This window comes from Ylistrum balloti, unplaced genomic scaffold (assembly GCF_031769215.1).
Source record: "Ylistrum balloti isolate Yb309-2 unplaced genomic scaffold, AGI_CSIRO_Ybal_v1 Utg370260, whole genome shotgun sequence".
NCBI lineage: Eukaryota > Metazoa > Mollusca > Bivalvia > Pectinida > Pectinidae > Ylistrum > Ylistrum balloti.
In genome coordinates this window covers 1,162,252-1,185,019 of record NW_026782205.1, presented here as the reverse complement: position 1 = coordinate 1,185,019, position 22,768 = coordinate 1,162,252, and the positions used below count along the sequence as shown (strand labels likewise).

Sequence of the window (22,768 nt, the reverse complement as noted above, 5' to 3'; positions counted from 1 at the left end):
TGTGTCTTTGTTGATACATGAGGGAGGTGACGTTTTGTCCTTGTTGATACATGAGGAAGGTGACGTTTTGTCCTTGTTGATACATGAGGGAGGTGACGTTTCGTCTTTGTTGATACATGAGGGAGGTGATGTTTTGTCTGATGATACATGAGAGAGGTGACGTTTTGTCCTTGTTGATACATGAGGGAGGTGACGTTTTGTCTTTGTTGATACATGAGGGAGGTGACGTTTTGTCTTTGTTGATACATGAGGGAGGTGACGTTGTGTCTTTGTTGATACATGAGGGAGGTGATGTTTTGTCTTTGTTGATACACGAGTCAAATAACTTATGTTATTGTATATTTTGCATACAATATAATTAGGTATGTTGCTTACACAGAAATCTTGTGATTGACTGTGTTGTTGTTGATACATGTCATACAATGTTATATAATTGTTACCATGTAAGCCATACAACCTGGTATTGTTACCACGTAAGCCATACAACCTGTCATTGTTACCACGTAAGCCGTACAACCTGTCATTGTTACCACGTAAGCCATACAACCTGTCATTGTTACCACGTAAGCCATACAACCTGTCATTGTTACCACGTAAGCCATTCAACCTGTCATTGTTACCACGTAAGCCATGCAACCTGTCATTGTTACCACGTAAGCCATACAACCTGTCATTGTTACCACGTAAGCCATACAACCTGTCATTGTTACCACGTAAGCCATACAACCTGTCATTGTTACCACGTAAGCCATACAACCTGTCATTGTTACCACGTAAGCCGTACAACCTGTCATTGTTACCACGTAAGCCGTACAACCTGTCATTGTTACCACTAAGCCATACAACCCATCATTGTTACCACATGTGTCATATAATGTTGCATTGTTACCACGTAAGCCATACAACGCTGTGTCATTGTTACCACATGTGTCATATAATGTTGTCTTATCATTCATACACAAGCTATGTACATTCGTATTTCAAATTTAAGCAGTCTCTCGGTCATTTATTTCGAATGAAGATAAATACCAGAGCTTTTTTATGTCAAAATAAGCCTGGACTATGAAAAGCAGAAAGGTTTCAAATAAAACAAATGAAACACAGTATTATAGATATTGTCCATGCTGAATATTTAATTATCACAGTTTCTTCAATAAAAGGATATTCCAACTTAAACTATATACTTTCCAGTGATCCATCCTCCCTCTATCCCTTACTAGGTAAGGCAGTATATTGCCATAGTTCCCCTTTCCTCTCCTGCCACATACTGAATAATACAGTATATTACCATGGTTACCCTTTCATCTCTGTTCCATCACTATGCAGTACAGTATGTTGCCATAGTTACCCCTCCCCTTCCTTCCCATTACTAGGAAATGTAGTATGTTGCCATAGTTACCCCTCCCCTTCCTTCCCATTACAAGGAAATGTAGTATATTGCCATGGTTACTCCTTCCCTTGCTACCCATCACTAGACAATGTTGTATATTGTCATGGTTACCCCTCGACTTCCTGTCCATTACTAGGAAATGTAGTATATTGCCATGGTTACTCCTCCCCTTGCTACCCATCACTAGGCAATGTAGTATATTGTCATGGTTACCCCTCAACTTCCTGTCCATCACTAGGCAATGCAGTATATTGTCATCGTTACCCCTCCCCTTCCTGCCAATCACTAGATAATGCAGTATTTTGCCACGGTAACCCCTCCCCTTTTTCCCCATCACTTAGTAATATAGTATATTGTCACAGTCATCCCTCCGGTTCCTGGTCTTTTCTTGATGGTGTTACATAGATTTTATCATCCCTGACTTCTGCATCCATGCCAAGCTCTTGCAGAACAGTGGAGTTGTCAGCCAGCCCCTGCTTTTTTAAACCAGCAAGAACTTGTTTATTCTGCGGGCTCCCTTCACAGAGGTTTCGCACAGCGAGAATGGCCCATTGTGTAATGTCTTCCAACGGTTAAGGTCTAATACATCAATGTACACTATGGATTCCTTTTCTACAGACTATAAAAACAGGGCGATAAAAAACAGAACATGTTGTTTAAGTGCAAACAGTTAACATTGCATCTATGAGAGGCCAAATTGCTATGAAAAAGGATTCACGCATATTCAATGTACAAAGCAACCAAGTGACAAATTTATTTGTTCACATCATTCAAATCTAGTTTGTCCTAGTTTAAGTACCTAGGTAATGTTCAATTACATTAAATTACCTGTTTCATATAACTAGTCAAAAAGATAAAAAGCGATGACCCAAAAGTATAGTATCCTTTGATATACATGTAACACCAATGTGCAAATTACAGGCCAGCATAGGGACAGACCAATTCAATTGATGATTCTGTATACCATTGATGTCCTCCATTGTCCTCTTGTGGAAATTACAACCAATGACAAAAAACATTTTGATTAAATCTCCCATTCAAGTTCATAGAAAGAAAAAGGATACATGGATTTTTCTTGTCGATGTTGGTTTGGTCCAGAATTAAAGGTAAGGCATTAAGGGTGGCAGCCTGTGGAGAGAAAGAACACTATTAGTTACAGTGTTAACTGTGTTTATACTGAATAATACTTGACACTGTAATGTATGTTATACACATTGAGAAGTGAACTTGATGTCTGACAACTATGTACTACACACTGAGAAGTGATATTGATGTCTGACACTTATGTAATAGACAAAGAGAAGTGATCTTGATGTCTGACACCTATGTAATACACATTGAGAAGTGATGTCTGACACCAATGTTATACACATTGAGAAGTGATGTCTGACACCTATGTAATACACAATGAGAAGTGATGTCTGACACCTATGTTATACACATTGAGAAGTGATGTATGACACCTATGTAATACATATTGAGAAGTGATCTTGATGTCTGACACCTATGTAATACACAATGAAAAGTGATGTCTGACACCTTTGTAATACACATTGAGAAGTGATGTCTGACACCTATGTAATACACATTGAGAAGTGATGTCTGACACCTATGTAATACACATTGAGAAGTGATGTCTGACACCTATGTAATACACATTGAGAAGTGATCTGGATGTCTGACACCTATGTAATACACATTGAGAAGTGATGTCTGACACCTATGTAATAAACATTGAGAAGTGATGTCTGACACCTATGTAATACACATTAAGAAGTGATCTTGATGTCTGACACCTATGTAATACACATTAAGAAGTGATCTGGATGTCTGACACCTATGTAATACACATTGAGAAGTGATGTCTGACACCTAAGTAATAAACATTGAGAAGTGATCTTGATGTCTGACACCAATGTAATACACATTGAGAAGTGATGTCTGACACCTATGTAATACACATTGAGAAGTGATGTCTGACACCTATGTAATACACATTGAGAAGTGATCTTGATGTCTGACACCTATGTAATACACAATGAGAAGTGATGTCTGACACCTATGTTATACACATTGAGAAGTGATGTCTGACACCTATGTAATACACATTGAGAATTGATCTCGATGCCTGACACCTATGTAATACACATTGAGAAGTGATGCCTGACACCTATGTAATACACATTGAGAAGTGATACCTGACACCTATGTAATACACATTGAGAAGTGATACCTGACACCTATGTAATACACATTGAGAAGTGATTTCTGACACCTATGTAATACACATTGAGAAGTGATGTCTGACACCTATGTAATACACAATGAGAAGTGATCTTGATGTCTGACACCTTTGTAATACACATTGAGAAGTGATGTCTGACACCTATGTAATACACATTGAGAAGTGATGTCTGACACCTATGTAATACACATTGAGAATTGATCTCGATGCCTGACACCTATGTAATACACATTGAGAAGTGATGCCTGACACCTATGTAATACACATTGAGAAGTGATGTCTGACACCTATGTAATACACAATGAAAAGTGATGTCTGACACCTATGTAATACACATTGAGAAGTGATACCTGACACCTATGTAATACACATTGAGAAGTGATTTCTGACACCTATGTAATACACATTGAGAAGTGATCTTGATATCTGACACCTTTGTAATACACATTGAGAAGTGATGTCTGACACCTATGTAATACACATTGAGAAGTGATGCCTGACACCTATGTAATACACATTGAGAAGTGATCAAGATGAGTAAAGTAGACACTCAGGATATTTTTATTTCAGATGAGATATAGAAATTAAACAAAAATATCTTTAGAACTAAATTGTAACTTTATACTTTATTGTATATTTATCAAATAAAACTGTTGTATATTTTTTTGGTGTCAGAAATTGTAAAGGATTTTGCAGAATTGTTGTTTAAATTACGATGTTTATATGAAGAAATAATAATGGGTCACAAAGCAATTTTTCCACCAAAAAATGTGCTAGAAATAGTCCCAGGCAAGTCGGCATGAGAATATCTACCTCGGAGTACATGACAAACTGCTGACTGATCCCTCCTTGGTGTGGGCTATTAAGGTAGAGGTCTTTGTCAGCCCAAGAAATCATTCAGCATTTTGTCAAGGATATATTCTGATCTCCACTTACCTGAGATCATTTCTACAATACGTACATGTTTTATCAAAATAAGACTACAAATTTCCTGCTAATTAACCCTGAAAAGGCATTCTGTAACTGTTAAGGCCCTGTGGGAGAAAAGGTCAGTTATGTGACCTACTTTATGAGCTTATGACAATAGTCTTCAACTTACTTTTTCAGACAAGCTACTTACAAAATATTAAAAGAATAATATACAAATCTATAACTTGCACTTTAACACTGACTTTTTCTCCAAGCATACTCACTAAAAAATGTGTGAATACTAATGCTTAATCATTAATGTAGAAGATGAACTGACACAAGCACCAGGTAACAAGGTTTATTTTGTGTTCTATACCAACCTAACAGACACAAGGAAGAATCTCGGACAAATTACATGTTGTACCTTTTGTAGAATGTAGTAGTAATCCTGTGTCATTAGATAACATGCTAGCCTTTTTTCTTAATTATATAATCTGACCAAGAGTCAAACCTGGTAACTTCGGAGAAACTGCACATCAAAATCCACAGCAATACCCCCATCCAACACTGAGAATACAAGTAGAATTTTGAAATTTCTAAAGTCAAAGGGCCATAACTCTAGCAAGAACTGGACTAAATTCTTCCCATGATACAACAACAAATTATAGAAATTAAGTCTGATATCTTTATCCATCGGAATACTTGAAGCGAAAATATATCAGACAGTATAACAAAATGAAGGTCAAGGGCAATAGTAATATGCTTCGGCCAATGGCAGGGACATAGAAATGAAAATTCAAGGAGTTTCAAAATGGTACTGTTTTATTTTCTAAATTTGACGTCACTGTCAGTACAGGAACCTGAACATCTGTTAGTGTAGATGTTACCAAATGTTGCTCTACACTCTGGAACATCTAGCCTTAATAATAGGTAGCTGTATATAGGACAGGTCCAACATTAATGTATTCTATACAAATTCTAAAGTCCCAGAAGTCGCTACTATGTTGGTTGTAGGTTTAAAAATTCAAATCATTATTTTAAATCCCATAATAGTTATGTGTGTACTTTATAGATTTCAATTCACTCTCTTTTAGGCAGTTCCAACAGAAAGCAGGAAGATGTCAAACCATACCTACTGGCAGAACTTTGATACTGTAAACAATTAAGTGTTTAATTATCTCCAAAAAAGCAGCACTTAACAGAGCAGTGTACATGTATATTTTGATAGTAGTGGAGTTTAGAAGGTTGTCACACCAAAAGACACTATGGAAATCTACAAATATAAAAAAAAACATTAATGGTACCTGTTCCTGGTTTCGCTGGTGCCTGAAACACATGTTCCCTATAAGTCTGACTAGGTCCTTTCTGAGGCCAAACACTGGATGGTCAGTGTCCACTTCATCAGAGGCTAACTTCTTCACACTGCTGAAAGCATTAGAACTGTCCTGACCTAATTTGTGAATAGCTTCGAGGAGATCTGTAAGTACCATGAGAAATATGTTATACTGACACAAGCATCCCTGACCACATGACAGACCAAGCGATATTCGGGCAATCCACCATCTAATTATCTAATAGCTAGGAAGTCAAGGAAACTACAGGAAACATACAAACTTTCTTCTTCCACATCCATAGATTACAAGTTTAATCTGTGTCAAAGTTACAAAACAACTAAAACCAAACTTTCAAGGCAGAACGATGCTTAGAATATTTTTATGGACAGACAGATGGACTTGCATTTCCTCAAAGTTGCTTGTAGGGGAGGCCCAGTTGCCAAAAGTTTTGTAAAAGTGGTTAGTAAAAATTTCAAACATGAATTCAACAAATCTGGAAGCATCCTTTATCATTTCACAATAGTGGATTTGTTGACACAGATCAGATTGATACATTTCAAGTGTCAATTTTGCTTTGAAAGTCCTGTTTTTTAAGTAGCATGAATTTAACTTTTTCACTTACCACAGATTAACTCTCAAGTTTTAAGCAACTGGGGTCAGACAGACAGGTCACTGAGCTGATAATGCATATATTTACTTGTGAGTACTTGAAGGATCAATAAATTTAATGTTTCACTTGATTTTGAAATAATGGTAGCCAGATCACAAGGGTGTTCAATTCTGAAAATTTTCCATTAGCCAAAGGGCTAGTGAACCATTTTTTCTCACTATCCCTGATCAAAACTACTAGCCCCACTTTTGGAATTTTTCAATTAACGCTAAATGCTGTTTTTTAACTTTAATTTACCATTTCCTCAATAGAATTAATCCCATCTGTGTTATTCAATAAAGCATAAAACATGTATAAATGATACTGTTTGCCTGGTTTCTGTGCAATAAGTTGATAATTAAAATTAACATGAATGAAATTAATTCATATATATTGTACATGTATACCACAGGTTTAGCAAGTCACCCTGACTTCTACATTCTAGATGCATGTAATTTATTCTTCCATCTTATTTGCAGTGGGAAATCGTAAGGAAACAAAGTATATATTGAGTCTTAACAATTGGAGCTAATATCTATGAAACTGTTATTCCTATATTTCTCATAGGGAAATGTGTAACAGTATAAGTTTTTATTTATAAATTTGCAATATTTGAATTATAAAGCCAACAAAATTACTGAGAAATGTGTATTTCAGAAGACAATGTTGTTAACATCTGTCAAGTATACATATCTTCGTGTAACTAAAATATTTCCTTACATTATCTGGAAAGCCAACTGTGGCTTATTTTGATGTGAAAACGTCTTGCGTGATGTAAAACCTATCAAAGCAGTAGCACAAAGCACAAATGATCTTATTTCAATTTCAAAAGCATCAGGATTTGCTTAATTTATAATTTAGAATCATATATCCAACAATCGGTGACATATTCACTTACTGTCTCTTTATATTACAATTCTAATCTACCTGGTAAATCATCCCTGCAATTCTTAAGCTAGTTTACATTTCGGTAAAGTTGCATTTACATCTGAGTCGCTATTACACTTGAATTCTTAAATCCATCCATTACATAACCAAGTGTTTGATACACCTAGATGAAGGCATTCTTTGGGTTGACTTTTAATGCAGGTCAAGAACAGATAATTTACACTAGCCCACGGGCTGGTCAGTATTTTGGAACAGCTAGCCCAGACCTAAAAATCACTAGCCCCGGGCGGAATGGAACACCCCTTCATCATCAACTTTCACAGTAGGGTTGATACTTACATACTGCTGATGTCAGAAGGTCTGGGTTGTCCTGAAGACCACTATAATGACTGTGGTTAGAGGATGCCTCACCTAAAGCCTCTATTTGCTTCACTATCACTTCTGGCTGCTACAATAAAAAAACAAAACCCTAAGTGAAGAAGGGCTCATTAATACACAACACCTCTTTACAGTTTCTTCACATTTCAAAATGTTTAAAGTGGACAAGAGACCTTTGACCCTTAAAGGGTCATCACAATAAAAACATTAATTTTGTTTCAACTGATTTTATGTGTTATATTAATTTCCATTTGAGTTTCTATGCAATCCCAATATTCACAATTTCCAATGTCCAGCTTGGCCACTTTGGTTTGGGAAATCCCTCACAAATTTAGCACTGATAATGTTAATGCAAAGTTTTGAAAATGAGGCAATTCATTTTGTAAAGACAAACACATGATGTTGGGCAAAAATGACAACAGTACTGACACAGTCAGTAAAATCCTGCATTTCAGCACCGGATTTTATTATGGGTGTGGCAAATGTTATTTGACAACATTACGTCAATTCAGAATTATGCAATTAGTAATGTTAATTACCATCATTGTCACGATCAATTCAGGTGGGAAGCCATTTATAATAACAGGCAACTGTTTTTTGTGCTCATGCATTATCAAATATGACACAAAAATTTACATATCCAGACGGTCGATCAATAGATAAGGATTTCCTTTTTATGATTATTAAGTAACTTTGTTATGTGTATATTTCAGCTAAAAACCAACCCTCATTGTACATAAGATGATACACTTGATATATGAAAACCAATGAAAATTAAGATCTAATAGGGATAGAACTCAATGATATGGCACTTTTAACTATGTGCCTATATGCCAGTTAGTACTATTACTATAGGTTCTGGATTGGGGTGTCAGTGGGTACTTTTGGTGTGGGGAATGGACGATAATTTGAAACTTAGATGTCTGCACTTCCTTTGATATGATGACTGGAAGATTTTGTCATCTGAAGTGACATCTTGTAGACATTTAGGAAACTGAAATTACATTTTTTCCCCCCAATCTTAGTTTGGCTGTTTTTTAAGTAATGCTGTTAACTTTAACATCCGCATCCTTCAAGCTCAGTTACACTGACGGAATTAAGAAATAAATTTGAAATTAGTTTTTTCCCATGTGGTTGCCATATGACGCCCATCTTCAATTCTGAATTGACATGAAAAATAACAACAGTTTGTCAGGACATCTCAAGATCATTCCCGGCAAGTTTCAACTAGATCCCATTGATAGAACTTGAAAGTTGAATATGATAAAAGTTTGTGTACATTGGAGAGCACATTATGACAGTTAAAGCAACATAACTTATTGATAAGGTAGGAGAGTCAAAAGTATTTAAGACAATTAGAGGCCTGAAAACAATTTTCCAGTTAAAAACATCAAGAAAAATTGCATGTTCAAGGCCTTTGCTGCACATCTTCATGCCATCAAAATTTATACCCTAATATCAGGATTCAATCAAAGCTACAGGAATTTTATCTTGCACAGTACTCTGCATGTTTTTTTAGTAACAGTTGAAAATTTGACTGTAGGTCATCAGAACAACCATTCACATAGACTTGTGCTAAATGCTCATGTAATGAGGTACATATTACAATGTCAAATGAGAGATCCGATTTAAACCAAACTGATGGCCTTGGCTGACAGACTTACTGGAGTACTGGTCATTTGATTGTCCTCACTGGCCAAAATTAGAATGTTGTAAGCATTACTGACCACCTCCTTACTCAGATACTGAAGAGTATCTAAACACACATCTAACACACCATCCCTGGGACCCTCGGAGTCCGACATGCTTCTCAGCTGGCTCAGTAGTACTTCTAGAGCAAATATCCTGTATTGACAGTAAGTAGAAAAGAGCAGTCAGTTAACATGAGATATCCCAGAAGGATCTTGATGCCCACCTGTTATCTTTACACTATTAGATCTTTATTAGTAGGATCTGTCCCCATCTGTTCCTATTTTCCATTTGTTGTTATATTTTAGAAAAATCTATCCATTACCTCTAAGGAAATAAAGACAACATATTATAACTGTTGAAATCTGAGATTGCCACCTGGCAGTCATTTGCTACTGTGATCAGTTAACTTGTACATTGTACAACTCAGACCCAAGGGGAACTTACATACTGTAATTATGAAATTTGTGAAAGAACCATCCAGAACTTGTCAAGTAATACATATATTAACAATAACAAGCTCTTTAACAGTCAAAAACTAAAACGGCCACCTGCTGGTAATTTTGTTATACCCATCAGTCAACAAAGGACAATTCCAAAGCATAGCTTTAGACCATGAGAAACTTTCAAAGGGAATTAGTGAATGATGCCTTTACAAATTCTAAAACAAATAGCAATATCAATCTATAGCAGTTAAAATCCAGGATGTTCACTGGGCAGTCATTTTGTTTTTGTGATCAAAAATGAGCAAAACACAACTAGGGATCAATTTGGAGAACCTACATTTGAAACTTGACAATGATCATTCAAGCGCTTAAATCTGATGAACAGCAGTAACAAAAATGTTTAAGAATGAACAGACAGACAAGCTGAAGGTGGTGGGGTGAAAATTGACCCACTTGATTATCACCAGCCGCTAAATAACACAAGGTCAATGATCACTCACCTTTCTTTAATGGAGAGCTGCAGATCAATCACCTCTAGAATACCTTTTATCATCATAGCGTCCTCTATAACATACATCCTGTCAATATACAATATCGTTGTATCTAATATTTCACCCTAGAGTGTAGCAAAGTACAAATTTCCCTCATCTTCTAACTTGTATGAATTCATCCATCATTTGGTACATACTAAATGTAAATTATTATGCAATTTTGTGAAACTTTATAATTACTTATCTGTCACAATGTAAGTAAAATACAAAATTTGGAACATCAAGAATATATAAACAAATGAGAAAAAAAACATGCTCAGTGGGAAATCCTGAAAATTGAACTGAGCAATGTGAGGCTGGTAATTACTGACCAGAACTGACCATGAGTACTAAAAGGAAGGATTTTTCCATGAACTGCTACAGTCAGTTACATACCACACAATGATTGTGTTGTTTCTGTTGATATTTTGTTGTGATCTGATTAAAAGATCCCAAAGATACATTATTATAAAATTTGTTGTTTGAGAGTGACTGATATTTTTATCAACAACAAAGAATAACTGACCCCCAATCCATGTCTGTGGTGGTAAGAACATTGAGAATTCGACATACAATCTGTTGGAAATCAAGGTCAGCCCCTAGTCTCGTCAACCACTCCTGATCACATCTTCCTGCCTGGATACAGGAATGAACAACCATACAAATGTACTGAGTAAGCTTGGTGTCCTCCACAAACAACAGATCCCTATAAAACAAAGACCATATTTGGGGCTATATTCTGAACATGTAATGATATATTTGTGTATTTATATATGCACTGCTTTTTCACATTTACCTATCTAAATTAAGAGATAGACAAAACTGATTGATCACATCCAAAAAGTTTGTTGTAATGTATTAACAGTTTCTGAAATTTAAATTTTGGAAACTTAACTAGTATTAATACATTATGTAACAATTGTATCATTTTTTTTTTTTTTAGAAAGAAATTAGTTAATGAACATTTAAATCAATTAATTTACAATTCCAATCTAAAGTTGAATCATTCAATGTTGACATCCAAATATCAAATTTAAAAATACTCCATAGGTAAAGTAACTTGAGCAACTGACCTAAAGCTCTTTGAAAGCCGATTCCAAACTTGTTTGCTGTTCTCAAGATGTCCAACAACCAAGTTTCCTAAAAACTGGACACAACACTGAAGACACACAATTTTATCTTCATCCATCTTGGAGAGAAAACTAGATTCTGTTTGTTCTCGAAGACATTGTCTAATTGTGTTCACACAACATTCCAGGCAGCTAGACTGAATGACAAGGTCCTGATTGGCTCGACATCCTGCACAAGCATTCCGAAGTGTACGATAACACTCTGTAATACAACATATTACTTCTGGTGGCGGCCTCTCATCAAAATCCTCCTTCAGATTTTCATCGCATTTATGCAGCACTTTGACAATTATTTCAACATGAGTCTTGACTATTTTTTCCCTGAAAATAACAGGTTTTTTTTTCAAGGTAATCACACAAGAAAATAACTTAACAAATATCAATTAGTTTTTACTTCTAGATTCTTTAATTTTTTATTTTAATATCTTTTCTTGATGTATAGCTGCTTGTAATCAGGTTAACTGTCTGTATCACTGGAAATTAGCTTTTTCCATGGGAAATATACAGCCAGGTTATCAATCAGCATCAGCTCAGTAATCAAATTGATAGACATAATAAGTGTTTAAGAAATACTATGCTCCTGGTTGCAACAAAATTCTGAAGTGGGACATCAAAGCTTTACTGTGTAAGGCATGTGCTAACTGCAAGCACACTTTGTGAAACCTTTATGTCTTCATTGTGGTACTTTCAAATGTAGGTAAAAGGTCAAGGTCACATGGTTAACAATTTTGGCACCCTCAAAGCAGTCTTGTCACAAGAAATGTACATGCCAAATATGAAAGTCCTACTTCTTATTGTGCAACAGTCATGGGCAAGGTTGAAGTTGATAACAAACAGACAGAACAAAAACAATATGCCCCATCTTTTGATCTGGGGGCATAAAAGTACACACATAGATGTAAATTATTCAGTTAATCTGCTGAATTTGAGTTTGGTTTCATTTTTGCAATGTTGATTCTGAACCACATTTCCATCATATTTATAGAACAGAAAATATCACAATTAATTGATCAACGGAAACACAAAAAATTGGTGTTGTGTTGGGTATATGTAGGTTTCAAAAAGTTGTAAACAAAACTAGAATAACAGAAATACTACTATGGATCATACCTGCTATTTTAGTAGCAGATACATTTATAAGAGTGAATTCAAAGCTTATGTGTGCCAAAGGCCCCCAATTGAAGCTTTTTACTGTTAGCATACAATGTACATGTATGTGAGACATTTCATCAACACATCTGGACATGATGCAACAGAGAAAATTCTTCTGAAAGTGACAAGGTATATAGAGCAGTACATGTTGGCCCTCTGCACTACCAACAGCTAATATCAAATTAACTGAAAATACTTCGACAATGTTTGCATTTTCCTCACTTCATATGACTTCCTTTTTAATTTTTACTAAACGAACAGATGTTTTTCCATTAAGAACACAAAATGTCAACAGCACAATAGTTGCACGATCAATCATTTGTGTATTAAATTCATCAGTTTACCAACATTACCGTGCGTCTTATTTTTTTTAACTTTCATTGATTGAATATTGATGTGTTATGTAAAGTTTTGCTCTTTCCAGGCACCGACAGTCTATTATCAAACTGTTTAATGTTACTTTAAATATAAAATGTCTGATGATTATATGGAAACCTACCAATTGCTTATAATGTATTAAGTTAGTTATACTATGGACATGTACATAGTATTAATCCTTTCACAATGATAAGAAGCAAAAAATATTTGCACATGTAGTTCATAAGAGTTGTCTCCCTTCCATAATATTATATTGCACCATAACCGGTAACACTTACTGATGACATGTTGCTTGTTATTTTTGATTAGTTTCTGTCACAGAAACAATTACACCTCTCAATTTTTCGAAAGACAAGATAAAACATACAAATGGGACTGTCATCAGAAAAAGCGAAGAAGTATCTGATGATAACTCACCTTTTGTTTTGACTTGTGGCTTGTTTCTAAAGTAGGTACTTGTGGACTCAATTTCAATTGCATTTAGAAATAACAAACCACACAAAAGTTGTTCTGATAAAGCTATAGCATGGTTTGTTATTTTAAGTACTATTGAAATTGAAATCACATGTGCCGGTGCAGTCGACAACATGAAATACCTTAATAAACAATGATTACCTCGAATTCGCTTCTTTCAATTTGTTTGTTAACTTCTGTAGAAGCTCTAAGAGTTGGTTGTGATTATTTGATTCTAAACTGTCGAAAACACCAGCAATTGCCAGGAAGCAATCGTCAACTTCAGTGTCCATCTCCTCCATGTGGTATAGTCTCATGCATCCACATCGGAAGTGTACAACAAGCGTCTGGTTGACTTAGACTATTGTTTTGATACACGCTACCAATTGTCTCGCACTCTGTTATTGGACTAAATAATAGGACAAAAGTAACGAAAGATTTGATTGGTTCACATGGGGGTGTGTTCACCTTCGCACTCTCTCCCAGATTTTGCTCTATCGAAACGAGGAACATGTCAGCCGGCAAGCTAAAGGTCATTTTCACAAATTTATTTGCAAACTCACTTTTTGTTAGCTGATTTCATCTGCTAATTTTAAATTGTCAACATTTATTTTCAAAACTGTTGGAAACACATGATGCCGTCTAGCTCTAATATGAATTTATCAACCATGTCACAACAATTCAATCTTGCTTTTGATGACAAAGTATGAATAGGAATATGCCATTTTTTTCTTTATATTTTTGAAAATCGGTTGATGACTGTCCAATGCAATGTTTCCGAATTGGTGCATACCCGTTGTTTAAGTTTAACAAATGAAATCCAGGCCATTCTGCAGCTATTCTGATGTAATGTCTACTTTTATATATCAGCTTGGAGTTGATGAATGTCAAAAGTCTGTCCCTATAAAAAGTGAGGGAAACAAGAAACCTGTGCATGGTTAGGCTTTCATACGATAATCGTGGAAATTTTTCATCATTCATCCATGCATATGGCACATAGATCCTTTTTCTACAAGCTGATACCAATCATGTTTCAAAGTTTAGTGCAAACATCTGAATACTGTATCTACTCCATTGTTAATGGAAATAAGGAACTCAACCATGCATAGGATGTCAAAATAATTTGAAGGGAAATGTGTTAATGTCAGCTGCATAAGATATGCTATTCAAAACATGAGATTTTGTGTGGACTCGTAGAAACTTGGGGGTCAAATTATGAGGATTAGAATAGAAAATTTTATTGTTTATGTTCCTCCAAACCAGAGATGTAACGTGTTATATATGTCTCTGTCCAAACCAAAACAAGATAATAGTTGGAATGTTGGAGTTTTCTGTTTCTGATGTATTACTTAATGATTTAAGTTAAAGAAGAAATCAAAAGTTTATAAAGTAGATATGACAAAGTCACAACTGTAATAGGTTTATTTTAACATCAAAGTTTCAGAAATTAATAAAAACCTTCCATTAACCTACTTTTTAATAACAACAATAAATATAACTACAAAAGTGTCAAACTCTTCAAAAATTACAGAACCTGGTCACAGTACCCTTAACAGTCACAAAGTGCATTTTGAATTTTAAAGTGTACCCTGAGTGTTTTGCCATATTTAGCTATATAATACTTCATATCATACAATAAAAGGTCAAGAAAGTGCAAAAGTCATAGTTAATTCTGTATCCTAGTTATTGTGATTTAACTGAAATGTGCACCTTTGGTTCAACAGCAGCTGCCTCGATATGGATAGTTCACATCTGTGATGTCACAAGTTCGATGTTGTCAAAGCATCCTTAGAAATATACCAGGAAACTTCAATCATGTTTTTTGTATACAAGATATTTTCAGCTACTTTTATGATTTGTTCCATTGACGCTTACTTCTGTAGGTTATAAGGTGCTACGTACATGTAGAAATGATTCTTTACAATTTCAATTGTGAAATTATTACCGGTTGAGTTCACAAGTGATATACTGTATGTGTGTGTCTAAATGCACATTTGGATGCTGTCTTAATTAATCTGTTTTCATAATTCTTGAATCTAGGGACTATAAATATTTCACTTTTTATTATCCAATTGGTCGCTAGAAATTATGAAGAACACTTCATATATACAAAACAAATCAACATCCGATTAAAAATTCAGTCAAATAAACGAAAGTGCACCCGCCAACCCCCTTCTTTACAAATGGAGATATACTATGATATTTGGAACTACGTAATTAATTAAGTTTATATAAATTTTGCGGGATATATTTGGATGCATGTTTTAAGATTGAAACAATTCAAGTTCTAGGTAGATAACCAATGCTTCCTTAATATTAAATCAGAAAAACAAGTATGACCTGTCCCACCCAGTATTAAAAATTTGTATATGATTGCATTCTGTATCAAGTGTTTTTGTTATGTAGGGTCTTGTTACCGTGGTGACAGGGGCTGCATCAGGACTGGGAAAAGCCACCGCCACACGATTTGTGAATCAAGGAGCCAAAGTTGTCCTTGTGGATTTGGCTACATCAGATGGACAAAACGTTGCTGACTCTTTGGGCAAAAACTGTGTATTTCAAGCAGCAGATGTGAGACATCAGTATGATTAAATCTGTGATTTAGCTCCGGTCCTATATCACTGCCATTCCCTTACTAACACCTGTCCATTACTACCACCTGTCAATTACTACCACTTGTCCATTGCTACCACCTGTCCATTACTACCACCTGTCAATTACTACCACCTGTCCATTGCTACCACCTGTCCATTGCTACCACCTGTCCATTTCTACCACCTGTCCATTACTACCACCTGTCAATTACTACCACCTGTCCATTACTACCACCTGTCAATTACTACCTCCTGTCCATTACTATGACCTGTTCATTACTACCACCTGTTCATTACTACCACCTGTTCATTACTACCACCTGTCCATTACTACCACCTGTTCATTACTACCACCTGTTCATTACTACCACCTGTCAATTACTACCTCCTGTCCATTACTATGACCTGTTCATTACTACCACCTGCCCATTACTACCACCTGTCAATTACTACCACCTGTTCATTACTACCACCTGTCAATTACTACCACCTGTCAATTACTACCACCTGTCCATTACTATGACCTATTCATTAATACTACCTGTTCATTACTACCACCTGTTCATTACTACCACCTGTCCATTACTACCACCTGTTCATTACTGCCACCTGTTCATTACTACCACCTGTACCACCTGTCCATTACTACCACCTGTTCATTTCTACCACCTGTTCATTTCTACCACCTGTTCATTACTACCACCTGTCAATTACTACCACCTGTCCATTACTACCACCTGTCAATTACTACCACCTGTCCATTATTACCACCTGTCCATTACTACCACCTGTCCATTACGACCACCTGTCCATTATTACCACCTGTCCATTACTACCACATGTCCATTACACCACATGTCCATTACACCACCTGTCCATTACAAACAACAACTTCTGAATGAATCCTTTAGGCATTTCAATGTTTGCCTTTTATTTTCCTTTTAATGTGAATTGAAGAAATAAAATGAGCTAGGTGTTTTAGATTTTGACACTTACAGTTTGATAATATTGTTTCTTAAGAATTTCTTGAAAAATAACATAATGAAGGTAGGTCCTAGAGGCTGTGTATTGATGTGTAGGTATTGATACAATAAATATTGATCATCCTGATTTTATTGATTTTATATTGATAATTTGTAAAATGTTAGTTTTTCTTAATACAATTACTACATATATTGTCCCTACACTGATCTACATTTTCTGTCATCTTATCAACTACAGGTGACATCAGAGAAAGATGTGAGGGAAGTGATGAATTGTGCTGAGTCGAAATTTGGAGGGTTGAATGTGGCAGTCAACTGTGCTGGCATTGGAATAGCAGTGAAAACATTTCATCAAAAGAAAGGTCTTCACCCATTGGATGAGTTTTCTAAAGTTCTTCAGGTAAACTAGAAAATGAGAAAATGTATTCAAATTGTGATACCTTATAAGTATAAATGTTAACGATCTGAATTTTAGGAATCTTGTACACAACTTCAATTTGTAAATGACAGGCAATAGAAAGTTTGGTGTTGTCTCAAGAATCAACCATATAAAGCCTTATCCATTTGGTTGATATATCATGTAAATATGTATGATGTATGCTGTTGAAGGCTACAGTTACTACAATTAGAGCAAGGACAATAAATAATGTCATTGTTAGTCTTGTACAGCTTATTTTTAGTCTGTAGCCCTTCATTAGTATTCATTTTTTTCCTATATTGATTTACATTGTGATCACAAATCAATTCATTATATATGCAGGTCAAGCATTGACAGTAATTGTATCACAAAACAAATCCATGACTTTCAGGTTAATACAGTTGGATCATTTAATGTGATGCGGATGAGTGCAGAGCTGATGGCCAAGAATCCCAGTTCAGAGCTGGAGGAACGTGGTGTCCTCATCAATACAGCTAGTGTGGCAGCCTTCGACGGTCAGGTAGGACAAGCGGCCTACTCTGCTAGTAAGGGGGCAATCGTGGGGATGACCCTTCCAATTGCTCGTGACCTTGCTCCACTGAAGATCAGGGTCTGCACCATTGCTCCTGGTAAGTGGCTTGTTTTGTTTCTGTGTTTGCACTCTATTGTATTTCCTCTTCAGTTCTTGTTTACTGTTTTGTGTCTAGGATACAAAACTGACTCCCAAAATATCTTTTTAGATCATCTGACCTCAACAGTCAGAATGATAGGTCAGAATGACATATAATCTTAGTGTTATATCTGTTGTCATCTACTCTCCATAAACCTTTCACATTTCAAATTTCAAAATTCCACCAGTGGGTTTTAGTTGAATCTTTCCTCAAATGATCGTGAGGTGATCCCAACAAAGTAGAGCTAATTTTGGTTTGGTTTGGTATCCCACATGGTCACCATCTGAAAAACACTTAATAAACTGCTTTTAAGTGGAGATTTAAATGGCCGACAAAGTGTTTATATTATTGTCTGGTCAAGTTTAATATCAGGTACGTCATAAACTGCTGCTGGTCAATGACTATTGATCTTGTTTATTATAGGTCCCCCCTTCAAGCTAAGAGAGATGGATTGTTTCAGTACTGCTTCTAGTCTTCTTATTTTTGTTGTCCAGGCAATTACTTTGAACCATTTGAAATCTTTATGAAACTTGAAACATAATTTAATTTATTACCCAGAGATCAATGTGATTTTTATCTGTAGGTGGAAGGTATAGTATAAAATTTCCAATTCATTCTCAACTTTGGCCATAACTTTTGAACTGTCAAAGATTTTGATGGAACTTGAAATATAATGGCATCACCCACTTGTGGTGTGCATTGTTCTGAAATGAGGTTGTTGTAAAGTTGTCCTAAAAATCAAAGATCACACAGAAATGTATAAAGTGCATTTTTTCAGCAAATATTGTTATATATTGTTGTTGTAACTTTAAAAATTCGAGATATCTTGATGAAATCTGAAACCTAATTGCATCAACATATGACTGTGTTCCATGGTCTAATAGATGCAATATTTCTAGTCCATTATCATTCATGTCATTCTTTTCACAAGTAGATATCTATGTGACCTCCACCTCAAGCTCAAATAAATGGAATATTAACTTGATGAAACTAAAACTTATCTGATACCTTCATCACACACAGTCATGTGTTTGTGTACTATAACATTGTATTAAGTCATTATGACCTTTGAATTAAAGACAAAGGTAAAAAAAAGACCAGCTTTCCTTTACAACCTTTTTCATCCTACATTCATATCTATTAATCAGTTATTAGAGATATTCTGAAATGAAGGTACTTTCATGTTAATCACCAGACAACATTGTCCATAAATATATTGTTACAGTATTTAGTCAGAGACCTTCAGCTGAAGGTAGCAGTCACTAAAATTTCAGTTTATCAAAAATCTCTTTTGTTATAATGTGATGAAGCCAACTTGACAAAATATTTGAATGGTAAGTCACCTGTCATGTTGTCAGCAGGTCACGATTAGACCCATCATAACTTCATAAAACACACTTAATCTTAAGTAAGTACAAGTGTTGAGATCGTGTCAAGCAGACCAAATTCTCTATCATATTTGCTCACACAGTAAATGTCACTTTCCGGTTTTCTTGAAATACCCATTTTTTTCTATATATTCTATCTGTATCTGGTAAATGATTGTGATGCTGTGTGTAATGAAGAATTGTGAGTTAAATTAGGAATGTATTATCATAGATCAATATTATAGGTCTCTGTCAAAGTCTAGTTGATTATTTTTTGCTGAGTTAAAATCAATATTGCAATGAACAGCAAATATCTTCTTTGCAAAAAGAGAAGACATATCTTTTTGACATGATCCTGCAGACTCAAATGTTTAAGTTAAGTTATTGTTAGATAATTCCAATTGCATAATAATTATTTTAAAAAAAATAGATAAACCTTCATCGTTACATGTAAGGACAGGTATGTTAAGTAACAAACTTCCTCATCACTGTATGACTATATAAAGACACGAATCAGTGTTTTTAGGAAGCAGAATGAAGCTAGATCTGAGTTGCTGTTTGTATTCGCAGGCCTGTTTGATACACCACTTTTGGCATCATTACCAGAAAAGGTTCGCACGTTTCTGTGTAACACCATTCCTTTCCCACCACGCCTTGGAAACCCTGATGAATATGCCCACATGTGTCAGTCCATCGTAGAGAACGGTTACATGAATGGAGAGGTGATTCGATTAGACGGAGCAATCAGGATGATGCCATGATTGAACATTTTTATTTATTTTGAGAATTTGAATTTTGAAGACTACAACCTTGTGTGATATTTTACACATTCTTTACTCATATTTTGAGATAGTATGTTGATTCACATACTGTCATTCAGTCATTGTACTTGGAACAAATTTTTCAACATGAAAATTTATCACAAAAACAAATTTTTTTATCATGAAAGTCACAAATATGATAACTTTAGAAGCCAGTAAATGCAAAATTCACTGTACTCTTATGGGTATTATATTACTTAAAACCTTTGTTCATTACTAGATCAATCACTGTATTAAATAGGCTTAATGAGGAAGGGAAATAACTGTCGTATAATGTTATGTATATTTACAACAAAGCAGTAGATTTAAGAACCTACAAAAGTAATCAACATATCAAAGAGGTTTTTCCTGATTATGAAGATTTCAATGAACTAACCTCAAGTTAGGTTTCTAAAATTTGAAAAAGTAGAAAATATATATATCTTACTCTAATTTTGGTGAAATTCGAATGATGGCCTTATGGCAAATCACACTCACGATTAAAATATTTGTAATTTTACATATATATATGACTTTTTGTTTGCATTGTAATGAACATGTATGAATAAATACTACTTTTGTAAAAAAAAAAAAAAAATCGAATCATTTGTACGATTTACTTCCCCTGACCCTGAGACCAGCCATCATCATTTACTTAGAAGAGCCACCTATCCACACTATATTGATGTGCTTCGTTCACAAAGTATTTTTCCAAATCAAATAGCATTTGGAATATCAGTTAAAATACTCTTTACAGTGTGTTAATTACAACTTGAGAAAAGTTTCTTGTTGAGTTCTCCGAAACATGAATAACCTGTTCCAAAGTCATAGTCATTTATCAATTATTTTTTTCTCTGAAGTTTCTTTCATTCCAAAAGTCAAGTTGAAAAAGAGTTAATGAAATCCTAAACGATTTTCCTTCAATTTTAATGCGACACGTAAATGTTAATACTCTTTGGATTTGTCAGATTTTATAAAGTTTCATGGTTTTAATTTTAAGTATTGCTACCAAGTGCAAGCGTTTCAGAAAAAAGTTAGAACCCGCCCTAGAAATACGACCGCTTCTGACTTCCGGACATTAACTCTAGAGATTTGTACAAGTAGAAGAAAACCAAGGGAAATTTATCCTTATTCAACCAAACAGAACTACTCTTGAGCAAACTATTTTGTGCATCGAGACTTGTGTATGATATATGCAATATGTACCCTGTTTAGTTACTGGGAATCAGCTTTTACACTACTGCTCCTTTACATAATCCCAAACAAGCGGCACTGAATACATACATTTTTGTATGTCTACGGAATTTTTTTCTATTCAAAGAAACATTTCGTTAATAAAGCATATATAAGGGACAGTATCTATTCTTAATTGGAAGAAATCAGATTTCTTTCTTGGATCCTGTAGCAATGTCAGTAATCAAATTAACCTTTCTAACAGTACAAAATAAATAAAATTGTATATGTGATCCACACAAAGCAACATTGGAACGGATTAGCTGAAAATGAACGTATTAGAGTTGTCTCCCTTCAATCAATGATGAAAGTGATGTTAAATAACATTGTCAGCTTTGTACACTTCTATGCCACTGGAGGTGAGAAAAACAGTCTGTTAAATAGCATCCCTTGTATCTGAACGTAATATCTCTTCGCGTACAAAATGTGTTTTGTATTCCATATTTTTTCTGCATTGATAACTTTCGTTAATAAGGAGTTTTTATTGAGATAAAAACAAGTATGCTGTAACAAACTTATGAATTAGTATTAATTCCTGCTCACGATACATTTACACAGACACGTCGATGACTGATATCATAAGTATGACCGCCTAAATATCAAAGTGATAGGGTGGAGCAAGGGTAACGCTGTCGCCTTCCACTTCGACTTTCGTGGTCCGAGGGCCCGAACGGACGTGAGAAGGTATGGCGGTCATCTGCACGACCACGCCGGTTTTCCGCGGGTACTCCAGTTTCCTCCTTCAATAAGACCGCTTGCGCGCTTCAATCCGGGCGTTTTTTAAAATATCGACCCGGGCTAACTGAACAGAAATTGAATATAATCTTAAATTGTTTATATATGTCCTGTTAATGAAACACGTTTTATAAAGGTTTTGAAGTAGTGATATACTACAGTAACAAAGTAATTTCACGTTGAATATTTTTACATCACTGATTCAGTAACGTGGATTGCATGACAAAACGTGATTCAACGTACACCAATCATTCGATGTACTCTTTCCTCTAACCGTAATTGCCCAATTATTTATCCAGTCAAAGAATTAACGAAATGGGATGTGCTAGGTAGATAAACTGGATTAAACGCGTACATAAGATAAGTCACCCTGAAATCTTTTACGAATACCTGTAC

The 22,768-nt window shown here is 35.1% G+C and overlaps 2 protein-coding genes across 2 annotated transcripts; one reads left to right on the top strand and one right to left on the bottom strand.

Moving 5' to 3' along the window:
- Nucleotides 1-1,106: 1,106 nt before the first annotated feature.
- On the bottom strand, nt 1,107-13,864 carry LOC132552582 (ataxin-10-like). The gene is made up of 9 exons (XM_060216768.1): nt 13,734-13,864; nt 11,532-11,909; nt 10,985-11,164; nt 10,429-10,506; nt 9,458-9,638; nt 7,755-7,863; nt 5,849-6,021; nt 2,455-2,518; nt 1,107-1,952 (listed from the first exon to the last, which is right to left on the bottom strand). Exons 1-9 carry the CDS (start codon nt 13,862-13,864, stop codon nt 1,753-1,755), a joined length of 1,494 nt encoding a protein of 497 aa, XP_060072751.1. The 3' UTR covers nt 1,107-1,752.
- Nucleotides 13,865-14,050: 186 nt separating this feature from the next.
- Nucleotides 14,051-20,988, top strand: LOC132552583 (3-hydroxyacyl-CoA dehydrogenase type-2-like). Its single transcript, XM_060216769.1, has 5 exons — nt 14,051-14,103; nt 15,978-16,142; nt 17,387-17,548; nt 17,958-18,195; nt 20,175-20,988. The coding sequence occupies exons 1-5, from the start codon at nt 14,083-14,085 to the stop codon at nt 20,363-20,365; spliced, it is 777 nt and encodes a 258-aa protein (XP_060072752.1). The 5' UTR covers nt 14,051-14,082; the 3' UTR covers nt 20,366-20,988.
- The last annotated feature ends 1,780 nt before the right edge of the window (nt 20,989-22,768 follow it).